Here is a 12,765-nt window from a genome sequence, read left to right as displayed (position 1 = left end):
TGATTTACTGATTGAGCCTGTGGTTTCTTGTAGCTTTGAAGGAACTGGAAACTATTAGAAAGGAAAACAATGAGAGCAGCTTGATTACAAGCGTAACACCAGGGAACAAGTTGGGTATGTATTTTATTTGTCTTCTGACTTTTAATTTAGGTTTTACAATATACACATCAGTCATACGAACATGACAGAAACCCAGAATGATGATTTACTGATTGAGCCTGTGGTTTCTTGTAGCTTTGAAGGAACTGGAAACCATTAGAAAGGAAAACAATGAGAGCAGCTTGATTACAAGCGTAACACCAGGGAACAAGTTGGGTATGTATTTTATTTGTCTTCTGACTTTTAATTTAGGTTTTACAATATACACATCAGTCATACAAAGATGACAGAAACCCAGAATGATGATTTACTAATTGAGCCTGTGGTTTCTTGTAGCTTTGAAGGAACTGGAAACCATTAGAAAGGAAAACAAGGAGAGCAGCTTGATTACAAGCGTAACACCAGGGAACAAGTTGGGTATGTATTTTATTTGTCTTCTGACTTTTAATTTAGGTTTTACAATATACACATCAGTCATACGAACATGACAGAAACCCAGAATGATGATTTACTGATTGAGCCTGTGGTTTCTTGTAGCTTTGAAGGAACTGGAAACCATTAGAAAGGAAAACAAGGAGAGCAGCTTGATTACAAGCGTAACACCAGGGAACAAGTTGGGTATGTATTTTATTTGTCTTCTGACTTTTAATTTAGGTTTTACAATATACACATCAGTCATACGAACATGACAGAAACCCAGAATGATGATTCACTAATTGAGCCTGTGGTTTCTTATAGATTTGAAGGAACTGGAAACCATTAGAAAGGAAAACAAGGAGAGCAGCTTGATTACAAGCGTAACACCAGGGAACAAGTTGGGTATGTATTTTATTTATTTTCTGACCATTTGGTTTTACAATATACACATCAGTCATACAATGATGACAGAAAGTATGATACAATATATCTCAAATGGTGTCTGGGGACGTGCCAAGACAAATTAATGGAACCCCCCCCCCCTCCAGAAATGACAGAGTAATTATCACGTTTACACAACAAGAACTATTAAACTACCTAGAACTGAACTGAAATGGGCTATTTTGTGTATTGAGAACCTTTACTTTTGGTACTTATTTAGTATATTTTTATGCTCGTACTTTTGTAATTTTATAGTTGTAATAATTTGAATGCAGGACTTTTATTTGTAACAGAGTATTTGACACTGTCGTATTACTGCTTTTACATGAGTGAAATAATAAAAAGGTGTTTTTTTAAATTGCATTCACACAATTTTCAGATACAGTTCATGCCTTTGTTTTGTTACTCAAAACATCTGGGGCAAAAGACCTGCAGAGGCCGACACAAGAGCATTGTGTAGCCAGACATTTGATAGATTTCAGAAAATAAATAAATAACTAAAGTCATCAATTTCTTCTATTTTGAAATAGTTATATTGAAAATGTTTTTGCATTTTGAATTACAACTTAAATTTGCTTTATTTTTTTCTTTGTAGGGCTTCCTTCTGAACTGTACAAACTCCGCTGTCAGGTAAAAATCACAATTCTACATTTCACTACAATAGCCTAGATTTTAATATTGTACCTAATACCATCTATTTTGTTGGGGAACATTAAGAACACACTTTTGTTTCACTTTTCTGTTTTTTTCTGGTGGCAGAACTGCAGTATGAGCTTTATGAACATGTCTGACTATTGCAAACATTCATCAAAGGACACACACAAAAAGGTATGTCAATATTTTCATAGCTTCCTACAGAAAGCATTTGTGATTATTCCTGATGTACTACAAAATAAGACCTAACATACTGTCCCTAATGTTCTTCTTCAGATCGTGAAGAAAATCTTTAGGGGAGGTACGATTCACTTATCTTTTATTTATCATAATGTATAAATCAGAATGTATCATTTTTAAGCTCTTTTACAGAAGATATATTTTTCCTCACTTTCCTACAGGTGCTGAATGTTCAGACCAACCAGGTACACTTTTCTCCTTTTTGTTAATAGTGCCAACACTTAATTATTTTGAACCAATATTAGTCAAAAGGTCTGAAAATACACAAATCTAAATCTGTTGGCTATTCAAAAAGATAGCATACCATATTGATATATTTTTCAAAGAACTGATTTAGCTTCAATTTACTCATTCATTTAAGAAAAGAAGTAATTGATTGTGATATTGATTGAACTCCTACTCTTAACACTCTTTCCTTTTGAATGTTAGAATGGAAACCCAGTCTGGGCTTATACAAGAGCCTCATTGAGAGCTTGGGGCAAAATCAGCCACTTGTTGGTGAGCAGACCCGCTTCTTAACATCGTGTTTAAGCTGTTGTACTGACAAATCTTTCGTATCCTAATTTTCTTTGTTTATATGTTTGTTCAGGCGTTCCCCTGGTTGTGACGTGTGTCTGCACTCAGGTCCAGAAGGAACCTATTTATGTGTGCTTTGCTTGTGAGGACTGTTTCACGGACTCCTTGCTCAGACAGCACTTTGACTCTCAAAAACATGTCATACACACATTGGTGAGCCCTTCATTTGTTTATGTGGTTTATTTTCGTTATTGTCGAGCCGGTGCAGCCGTGTGTGTGGATGCCAGCAGTACCACTTGTGTGTGAGGAATTGCAAAAGACGTGTTTGTATTGTTTTTAGCTTTAGATTTAAATAAAATTATTATTACATATTTAAGTACTGATGCAACAGTGTTTGGTGTCCTCAACTTTTTTTTGTGAGCCAATATGATCAGACTTGTATTTTTGCTGTTGGAGAGAACCACTTTTGAATGCATGATGTGCATGTGTTCTTATTAAGTTGTATCAATATAACCTGGGAATCCATCATAATGAGTCATTTCAAAGGTGTATTTTGTCATTGCATGCAATTTAAAAAGCCCAGAATTATGGTCAATTTTCAACTGCCTTCCTGGGATATACCGACAGCCTTTGTCTTATATTCTTAGCTGTACCAGAATCCCTGGAGGCTGACACTTGCGTGGGAGAATCGTCTGGACGTGAAAGTCTTGAGGTCCATGGCATGGGAAGAGGAGAAGGAAAAACCAGATGAGATGATGCTGAAGGTAAAATGCCAAAGACCTTTTAACGGACTTGTTTTTATTTTTTCACTATTTCTTCCATATCTGTGTAGAGATAAACAAAAGTCAATCATAAGAGTTTCATAGCATGCAAACTAAAATTCAGTCTAAACGGCAATAGCTAACCACAGTAAAGCTTGTTAACGAGAAGATTAGTTTCCCGCGATCTATTGTAGACTAAATCATTTTCGACAGTCATTACTAATTGAGAATTGTTCTTTTCTCAGGTACTTGACATGCCAAACGAGATGTTTCAGAGACTCCTCACACTTAGTTTCCCAAAAGGTAGGAATTGGTCTTGCATGTAGTTATTCAGATATAGCTGGGGAGAACGAGCTCACTGCATCGTCCCTCTCTGCACTGAAGCCCCAGTTTGTGTCATCATTGTGACCTGTGCTCTGTGAGATTACTTTGAACTGGTTTTGGTCACGCTTTCCATCAAGCCGACTCAAACAACACGAAGCAGTTTCACATGTTTTTGTTGACTCGTTCTTGATTTCGTCTGCAGTGATGGAGAGTCTTGCACTACAACACATTGTCTTAAAGCATGACAGTAAGTGATGAAATGTTTTCTCAGCCTTAAATATTTAACATCTGGGTTATTTTCATCTGACTCGTGCATGTTTGTCTGTTTTTAATGTCTCCAGTTCCAAAATGTGAAACATACAGTAAACTCGACGACAACGATAGATTTCCTCGACTAGGTGAGTACCGCCGGAGAGAAAAGGTCTTGACAGAAATCAGAAGTGCACACTGGGTGTTTTTGACTTTTCTTTACCTCGGTTGCAGGTAGACAGTTCCTGGTCAGGCACGACTTTAGTGTCGTAGGGCAACAGCCCATGGTGGGATTCCTGTGTCTGCTCTGTAAGAGGAGGTTGTCAGATGATGAATGTTACGCTCACGAGTTCAGTCGGAAACACATTGCGACATTTATAGTGAGTATTTTTACTCGCACTTCTTATTGCATTATTTACTATTAATGGTTACTGTTCTGCTCTTATTATCACTCTGTATGTCTTGTGATTATTTGGGGTGTTATGCAAAGGCAGACACACGGTGCAGAATGTCATGTCAGGAAAAAGCATTGTGTCTGCAGGCTGTAAAGGGGGGCAAGTCATCATCCGTGCCTTGGTACATTTCCTTAAAAAAAACAGGAAGGCGCTTTATCTCCTGTTGCAGATACCTTTGTCCACAGTTTTTGCCTTACATGAAACCGTTTTAAGTCACAGCAGGTGACACATCTTACAGAGACTATTGCAGAGACCATGTTAACACATTTTACCGTTACAGCAGCAAATTTCGAATTACAGCTGCAAGCAGCGATGAATGGGCCCTCGTAGCTCCGTGCACGTGTGCAGATGATTATTATATATCACTTTGCTGTATTTCATGTTCAGACCACACCATGTAAATTGGTTGATCCTTGTCACGTAAGGCTGACTTCCTGTCTTCTTAGCAACACATACGCATAAAAAATATATATACTAAGTAGAAATATATACGAAGTAGAAATTTTCCATTACACCTCGAAAAGAGTGTGCAGCCCGTCCTTGCTCCTTATCTTTAATGCTGCCTTTTGGGTGAACAAAGTGATTTAAAGCTGTACAAAAACAATGGGAACATAACAGCAAACGTGGAGAAAAGATTATCCTGCGCTACCTTTTGACACAACTGCGTCCGACGCGGGAGAAATACGGCCATTGGTCAACTGTAATTGGTTGTTTTAATGGCAGAAACTGTGGACAAAGTCCCATTAGTGGAAACACCAGAATAACTGTAAACTGAGGTAATAGGAAGGACTTACGGAGGATTCACTGGTGTATAAGCCAATGTGATGTGTGTATGATTCAGTTCTGTACTCTGCAGACCACAGGCTCACTTCTTTCTCCAAGGTCACCATGTCTTGGTAAAAACAAAACATTTGTGCTGTGTGTGTGTGTGTGTGTGTGTGCGTGTGTGTGTGTAGGACAATTTCCATCCAGGCTCGCTGGATTCAAACACTGATGAAGAGACCTTCTTGGACTTTGCAAAAGCGGCAGCACGCTATCACTCCGTATCAAATGTGCAGGTATTCTATACCTGAAATTGAGTTTCTGTACCATCTTCATGTAGAGTCTCCTCTAGCCATGCGCTTATGCTTTTGACTCCATATTTTCTGCCTTCAAAGGTGATAAAGTTGACCAAGCCAATCAGGGAGCCATGCAGCTACTCTACAGGTGAGTATGTATATGTATGGTGTACATATATGCGATGAATGTACCACATTGGCATCTTTAACTCTGAATTGTTTTCTGGACTATTTTGTTCCAGCATTAAACATCCTGACATCTGCAAATCAGAGAGAAAGGAAAGCAAACCTTGCTCCACGAATACGTCCAAGAATGAAGCTGTGTAAGTCCTGTCGATGTTTTATGTGTAATATGACTCTAGGACCAGTATGGAAATATTAATTTCTGGAGTACTGTGGTGCTAAATTATTTTACCCGCTGTTAAAAATATGAGTCTGTAGAAGTGCACATTCCAGCGATAAAGTCACAGAGTGATTTAAGAGTGGGGGGCTGTATACTGGAACATCCTGCTCCAGGCCGTGGCAGTACAATTTGTGCTTTATCTGTGTAACACACATCTCAATTACATTACAGTCATTTAGCAGATGCTTTTATCCAAAGCGACTTACAATAAGTGTATTCAACACAGGTATTCAAGAGAACTACTAGTCATAAGTGCATCTCCTTTTTTAAACAAGCATCTAAGAGCAAAAGTACAGTGCAAAAACAACAAACAAAGTGTGAACACATGAGACGCCAAGCACAAGTAAACCAACACAATTTTAATCTTAGCAAGTAGCAGATTTGTTATTCAAATTTACATCTAATTATTTAACTGTCAGCCTATCCCGGGAGGAGAGCTCTCTTCACTTAAGGTGACCAAGCAGACTCCCTCAGAGATGAGCAAGAATATTGGGTTTTTACCATTGTATGAGAATTACAAGTAAAAAAGAAAACCAGCCTGACTGGTGAAGCACCAGTCAGGCTGGTTTTCTTGGTTTCTTGCCATTGTTGCAGTATCTGCTCTCAAAACCTGTTTCCGATACCAACTCTGTCGACGATCAGGCCAGAGTAAGTTAAACCAAGATTACCCGTTTTTTACTTATTTTTACCATTCAGTAAACATAGAAACACATGGGATTACATATTGAGAATAGAAACCAAAAGTAATCTAAATGTGGATGAATCACAATACTAATAAAAATGTAGATTACACTTTAAGATGCCACTTACTAGACTCTATGGGTAAAGAATGAAGAAAATGTCTCCAGTCAGGTGTAAAAACCACAACAGGCCGATAAAGGTCTGCATTGTGTCAGTCGGTTACGCAAACCACAGAGCGCTTTAGGGCCTCGGCCTTTACGGCTTCACTTCCTGCTGCCGCTCAGCTGTAAGCAGAGGTATCCGTTTTATGCCCATACGTTCATGTTAGCCAGTTTAAACTTTAAGTCTGAACCTGGAGGTACACTGTTTATTCTTTCAGGGAGAAATGCAAAGGCATGCCAGACACATCTCCATATATGGTCCCTATTTAGATAAGAGCTGACTCCACTGGTTCAACCACATACACTTGTGTGTCCAGTTATAGAGTTCATTTGTGAATACCAGAGTGTGTGTAATTTTACAACAAAGAGGAAATATATATATTGCATACAATGTTATCAATCCTAACGTGTGTATATGTGTGTGTGTGTGTGTGTGTGTATATATATGTATATATATGTATGTATATATATATATATATATATATATATATATATATATATATATATATATATATATATATATATACAATTATATATATACAATTATATATATATATATTATATATATATATATATATATATATATATATATACACACATACAGATATACACACATACACAGGAGATATAAAATATCTCCACACAGAGGATGTATCACAGTCGTCCATGTACTCAGCAGCCTGCGCTTGTGCACACTGACAAATACCTTGTTTTATCTGACGATCAATAATTATGTTACACCAAATGCAATCCTTTAGGTTTTGTGTTTATGGTGTTATTATGCAGTTTTCAAATAAACTATGTTTTGGTGGATTCTTGGAGACGAAACACAATTTTTTGTCTGCTGTGGCGCTGTCCATGGTTTCTGAAAGGTGCACTCTGTAAGTTAGGTGTGCTAAATGCAGAAATAATTGTCCCCCATCCTCATTAAAACGCCTATAGTAACCGCATAAGCATGTACATGAATGTGCGATACACTTAAGGGTCCCGGTTTGGGGGTTACAAAATATGGTCACACTACAGTAGATATCTCTGCAGCACAAAACATAAATGTATTTGACGTCATAATCGTTACATCTTCAAACTCAGTTAATGTTTTAAACTAACAGAAGAAAAATATCACAGTTACATTTTTCGCTATTACCGCAGTAATTTCTTTACCGATTCCTCTCGTTTTTCATATTTTTTTTTTCTTTTGCAGTATTGCTTACGGAGCGGCCACTTGATAAAACAATGTTGATCATTATTATCAAATGCATTTTTTTTATGTCATGTATGATGTTGCTGTTTTTAGTCCCCAGACAGAAACTGAAAGATGTGGAGAAAGCCCATGTGAGAGACAATGGTCAGAACAACAACAGCAGGATGATGGAGGAGCGTTTGGAAACGACGAGTCAAAAATCGACAGACACCAGTGAGACGACACCGAAGGAGACGGTAGAAGTTGGTGCTGAAGTCACTGATGCACGCTGTCTGCAAAGTGGAGAAAATGCAGAAAGGGGAGACGACAAGGAGACTCCGACATCAAGCGAAAAAGAATCGGAGAAGAGAAGGGAGGCGTTTTCTGAAACGAGTTCAGAGGAGAAAAAGCTAAGTGAGACACGCCAGGCGACAAAGGAGAAGATGGAAAAGCCTACAGCGAGCAAACCAAGTGGGGCCGCTATAGAAAACTGCCAGAACACCGACGAAAACGAGATTGGAAAAGAGAGGAGCAAAAGCAGCAAAGGTGTCTTGACGTTGAAGAGGGAAATCTCACAGGAGGACACCTGTCCTGTGGAGGACGTAGGGCAAGAAATAAAAAAGCAGCGGCTCACCTTCACAGGAGCACCCCAAAACCTGCCGAGTACCGGTCAAAAGGAGGTGACCACTCCTGACAAAGGTATGTAAATGTCACAAAGTTCATTTTTGTGGGAGATTTTTCTCAGTGTTCCTGTAACAATGTCTAACTCTGTGGCTGGTGCAGTGTCCTTTAAGGTGGACCAGCAACCAGCGGATCAATTGTGGCAGTATGTCAAGAGGAAGAGCCGAGAGCCTGTGGTTGGTCAGTGGCTTTTTTTCAGCCGAGTTGGCTTTTTAACCATTGCAATGAAGGGGGAAAAAAATACACTTTTAGTTGTCATATTTTGATTCCACATAACATTTTACAAATTGTTTTGCATTTCTAGTCGGGGGAATGTTTTAAACACGAATATTAATAGTGAACAATGCGTCTTCTAGGTTTGGGTGCACTTCTCGAATGCAGTTGTGATGAGCGTGACCCCATCTACCTCTGTGAGTGCTGCTCCCTGAAGATCCCAGAGAAGGACATCGTCAGCCATGTTACCGGAGTGGACCACCAGAAGACGTATCTGGTGGTGAGTAAATGTTGGAGTCTGTCTCATATGCCGTGTCTACAGAGTAAGACTTATTGGTCATTGAAATCCTTCCTTCCCTCCATACTGGCCATGAAGAGATCCCTTCATAGAGCGAAGGAATGGGGGGGAAAACAGTCCTCACTAGGGTTGGGTACCGAAACTCGGTGCCAATATGGCGGTATCTACCGGACCGAAACGCAGATTTCGGTGCTTCCTTTCGGTGCCTGAGCCGATTGAAATACTTTTTTGACACTACTCTGATGACTCCGTCCTGGCAGCAGGACTCGGTCCTCCGCTCCTCACTCATAGTATTATTACAACGGGGTACGTAGCGCTGTCGCTCAAAAGCACAACAACACAGGCACGCGAAAGCTTCTTCTTCTCCTCCTTTGAGGTGTACTGGCGGTTGGCAGACGACGAATTGGCGCATTACCGCCACCAACTGGTAAAATAAAATAAGTCATGAGACGTGTCGTATTTTGCCAGAGAAGGCAAGGCAAGTTTATTTGTATAGCACATTTCAACAACAAGGTAATTCAAAGTGCTTCACATAAAACCATTAAAAGCATCAAAACACAAGGCAAAAGAAAAGGAGATTTCAAAAACAATTAAAAAACAGTGTAAGAAATAAAATGCAGTAGTAAAATGCAGAAATGCAGGAAATTGATTAATATATTAATAGAACATGGTTCAATTAAAGGCAGCAGCAAACAGAAAGGTCTTCAAGAGAAGGAATATATGCTCATATTTCTGCAAAATAATTGCTGAAGTTTGAAGCTGTAGTGTGTACAACGTGTGTGTTTTATATTTATTTATATTTATTTAAGTATACTGTTAACAGTTAACATATTGTTCGTAGTTAAAACGTTTGAAGCTGTAGTTTGAAGCCAAGTGTTTTGTATTTATTTATATTTATCGTATACTTTAAACAGTTAATATATTGTTAAATTTGAAGAAAAAGTATCTGTTTAGGCACCGGTATTGTTTTAAAAGTATCGTTTTAGCACCGGTATCGGAAAAAACCCAAACGATATCCAACTCTAGTCCTCACGCTGCATTCCAAGTTGGCCAAATTGATTTATGAACTCCCAAAGTTTGGTGCATTTCCCTCCTTTTTTCACCATTTCTTATGGTGACCAATAAGTCTTTTTTTTAACGTACATATAGCGTGTGAGTATTGTATAAAGATGGACTTTATCCAGAGTGGCTTTATCCAGAGTGGTGTGGTTAAAGTCTCCAGTAATTGCCAGAAAAGCACCAGCATGTTGACTAAGCTGATATAGTAGAGTGGATGGTGTCCACTGCTACCTCAGCGTCAGCTGATTGGGGGGGGGGGGGGACATACACAGCCACAACAATGGCGGACATGAACTCCCTCTGCAAAAAATATGGACGCATCCCCACGGCCAACAGTTCAATGTCTGGGCTACAGAAGCATTCCTTCACACACACATGGTCGGGATTGCACCACCTCTCGTTCACATACACTGCAATCCCGCCCCCTCTCTTCTTACCGCTGTCCTGAAGCCGGGCACTGACGCACTGTGGTCCGGGAAATCCGCGTGCAGCCATGTCTCCGTGAAACACATGATGCTACACTCACGGAAGTCCCTCAGTCTTTACCAGCGCGCCGAGCTGGTCCGTCTTATTCGCCAAAGACCTCACATTCCCCGTTATAATTGCCGGTACCGAGGGTTTGTACTTCCTCGCCTTCGCCCTCCGCTTAGCGCCCGACCTGCAGCCCAGAAAAGTTGAGAAAAAGTTACGGCCCGTTGTCTGACCATAATTTAAACAACGTTAAGGAAAAAGAACAAAAGCAGAGAAGAAAAGTGGGGAAAAAAAGACTGCACGGCGCCATCTTGCAAGAATTGGAGTTAACCCCGTATCGGGCCCGTGAACCCCCGGATCTAACAATATGCAATACAAAATATATGTTTTGTAGTAGTAATGGCTTCATATGTATGTTTCTGACTTCAGGGCATACAGAAACTCCCACCTCCACCAGGGATGCACCAGGGGAAGACAATCACACACTTTGCTGCTTTGTTTGAACAAGAAAATGGATATGGCGGGGCTCAGGTTTGGTTCTTTTATTTGTGGACATTCTCATAACGGTCAATTAATAAACTAAGATTGAAAAGAACATAATTGTCCTTCGGCTAGTCCTGGATATTGTTGAAAACAACAACTGAGATAAAGAGCTGAAAGATTCAAACAGAATTCAGGAATGCATTTCACTAATTGTTGCTTATTTCTTATGTCCAGGTTGTTGAACTGGATGATGCCATTTACAGTAACATCTCAAAACAAGACTTTGATTCAGGTAAGGGTGCATCTGCTCTTAATTTTAAGATAGTTTTTTATGTTTTCAGTACTTTTGGTTGAAGCTCATTTGATTTAATCAACAGGTGAATGGCAAAGTCGGAACACTGTGCTGTATTTCTTCTGTTGTTTCTATCAGCCATACAGACGGTGAAAGAATTTCAGGATCAGCAGAACTGTGGCCATGAACTCCCTTCAACCTCGGCTCTGTCTGGTGTTCAACCTGTGGACTCCTCAGTCACCCTTAATGCTCAACATGAGGTCTGTTTTATGAAGGATGCCTTCCCGGTCAGTCGTTTTGGCATCAATTAATTATGAATAAAATCAGTCAGACTGCATGCTGGGCTTATGAATCGGAAAACAGGAAAATGCTGCATTTTGTTTTCTATGGCAGCTGAAAAATGAGCAGTCTGCTAAATATGGTTGTTTGATTTCCTTTCATAGGTGGTGAAGATGGAGACTGATGATTCAGAAGACTCTGAGGCACAGTCATCCTCAGTAACTACATCAATGTCTGTAATGACTGAAACCACCTCCAATGCAACCAAAGTCCCCACTGAATCAAATGAAGCCCATATCAAAGCCTCAAAGTCACCTGACTCGTCACTTAGTGAGGACAAAGCTGAAATCATTTCAAACACAACTGTGGGACGGTTAACAATAGCATCCTCTTCCAAAGAGGTGGGGAGATCTGAAACGGCAGCAACTTCCGACTCTACCGTAACCACACCCACCAAATCCACGACAACCATCTCCAAGTTTACAACCAAATCTTCCAATTCTACTCCAGACACCACCACATCGACAGCACCTATCTCCAAACTCAAAGCCGCCACCTCCAGCTGTACTACAGCCAACAACAAACCGAGAGAAACTGCCAACAAATGTACAGCAACTATCCCCACCTGCACTGCAACCACCTCCATCTCGAGGACAACCTCCACCAAAACATCTGCAACGTTGCCCAAAACACTGAAAAGCAGGACTGGCGCTGCAGCTGACGTCAGAGCGGCTTCATATAAAGCTGCCACCCACTCGAAAACAGAATCCGCAGTGGGGTGTGACGCCGCCTGCAGAACTGCGCCTGGCTTCAGAACGGAAAACGCATCCAAAAGTTCTGAGAGTGCATCCAAAACTGTGGTTGCATCTCAAACTATGAGATCTGTTGCCTCTGCTAAAATGACTGAAACATCAGTTAGCTGTGAAAATACTGGAGCCTCTGTTAAGACTGCACATGTGAAGAGTTCAGTGAGGTCACCTGCTGATGTTGCACCAAATATACCTAAGAGTAAGGCACCTGCAGCTCCCCACCTGACCACGCCCCAAAATCCACCTGCAGAGCCGTCACAAATCTGCACAAGTGAGAAGAGGCCAAGTGTAAGCGCTCCTGAAGTTGGTACGTAATATTATTTACATCGGAAAATATCTCGGTATGTCTCTATCGATTGGTCTGTTTTTGATTGTAATCAGAGGTCTACATTGTTTCTTTTCTTTATAGGCTTAAACCAGCTGATTAAAGTGTCCTGTGGACAAAGGAAGCAAGTCTACTGTCAGCTGTGTTCAGTCAGGTTGCTAAAGTCCGACCACACATGCAGCGCTGACCACCAGCTTAACTATGTGGTGCGTGCTT

General features: G+C 40.2%; 1 protein-coding gene across 8 annotated transcripts in view; it reads left to right on the top strand.

Annotated features, from left to right (window-relative positions):
- Nucleotides 1–12,765, top strand: part of LOC306791482 (uncharacterized protein) — a 34,964-nt gene that overhangs the window by 11,910 nt on the left and 10,289 nt on the right. For 4 of the 8 annotated variants that reach the window (XR_013772752.1, XM_079288230.1, XM_079288226.1 and 1 more), the window contains exons 14-39: nt 34–114; nt 436–516; nt 637–717; nt 838–918; nt 1,553–1,587; nt 1,717–1,785; nt 1,888–1,912; nt 2,013–2,036; nt 2,281–2,349; nt 2,441–2,580; nt 3,015–3,131; nt 3,374–3,431; nt 3,655–3,699; nt 3,794–3,850; nt 3,936–4,081; nt 5,113–5,214; nt 5,314–5,362; nt 5,457–5,537; nt 7,754–8,338; nt 8,423–8,500; nt 8,677–8,813; nt 10,791–10,892; nt 11,079–11,136; nt 11,275–11,396; nt 11,580–12,531; nt 12,634–12,755. Coding sequence is in view for 7 of the 8 variants with exons in the window: in XM_079288230.1 (XP_079144356.1) it covers nt 34–114; nt 436–516; nt 637–717; nt 838–918; nt 1,553–1,587; nt 1,717–1,785; nt 1,888–1,912; nt 2,013–2,036; nt 2,281–2,349; nt 2,441–2,580; nt 3,015–3,131; nt 3,374–3,431; nt 3,655–3,699; nt 3,794–3,850; nt 3,936–4,081; nt 5,113–5,214; nt 5,314–5,362; nt 5,457–5,537; nt 7,754–8,338; nt 8,423–8,500; nt 8,677–8,813; nt 10,791–10,892; nt 11,079–11,136; nt 11,275–11,396; nt 11,580–12,531; nt 12,634–12,755 (3,497 nt within the window). In the remaining variant the exon portion in view is untranslated. Of the gene's footprint in view, nt 1–33; nt 115–234; nt 316–435; nt 517–636; nt 718–837; nt 919–1,552; nt 1,588–1,716; nt 1,786–1,887; nt 1,913–2,012; nt 2,037–2,280; nt 2,350–2,440; nt 2,581–3,014; nt 3,132–3,373; nt 3,432–3,654; nt 3,700–3,793; nt 3,851–3,935; nt 4,082–5,112; nt 5,215–5,313; nt 5,363–5,456; nt 5,538–7,753; nt 8,339–8,422; nt 8,501–8,676; nt 8,814–10,790; nt 10,893–11,078; nt 11,137–11,274; nt 11,397–11,579; nt 12,532–12,633; nt 12,756–12,765 lie in introns of all 8 variants that reach the window. The other 4 variants (XM_079288225.1, XM_079288228.1, XM_079288229.1 and 1 more) reach the window with 4 other exon arrangements.

Source organism: Melanostigma gelatinosum (genome assembly GCF_949748355.1).
Source record: "Melanostigma gelatinosum genome assembly, chromosome: 17".
Classification (NCBI taxonomy): domain Eukaryota; kingdom Metazoa; phylum Chordata; class Actinopteri; order Perciformes; family Zoarcidae; genus Melanostigma; species Melanostigma gelatinosum.
The sequence above is the reverse complement of the archived record's forward strand: the minus strand, read 5'-3'. Positions and strand labels throughout refer to the sequence as shown.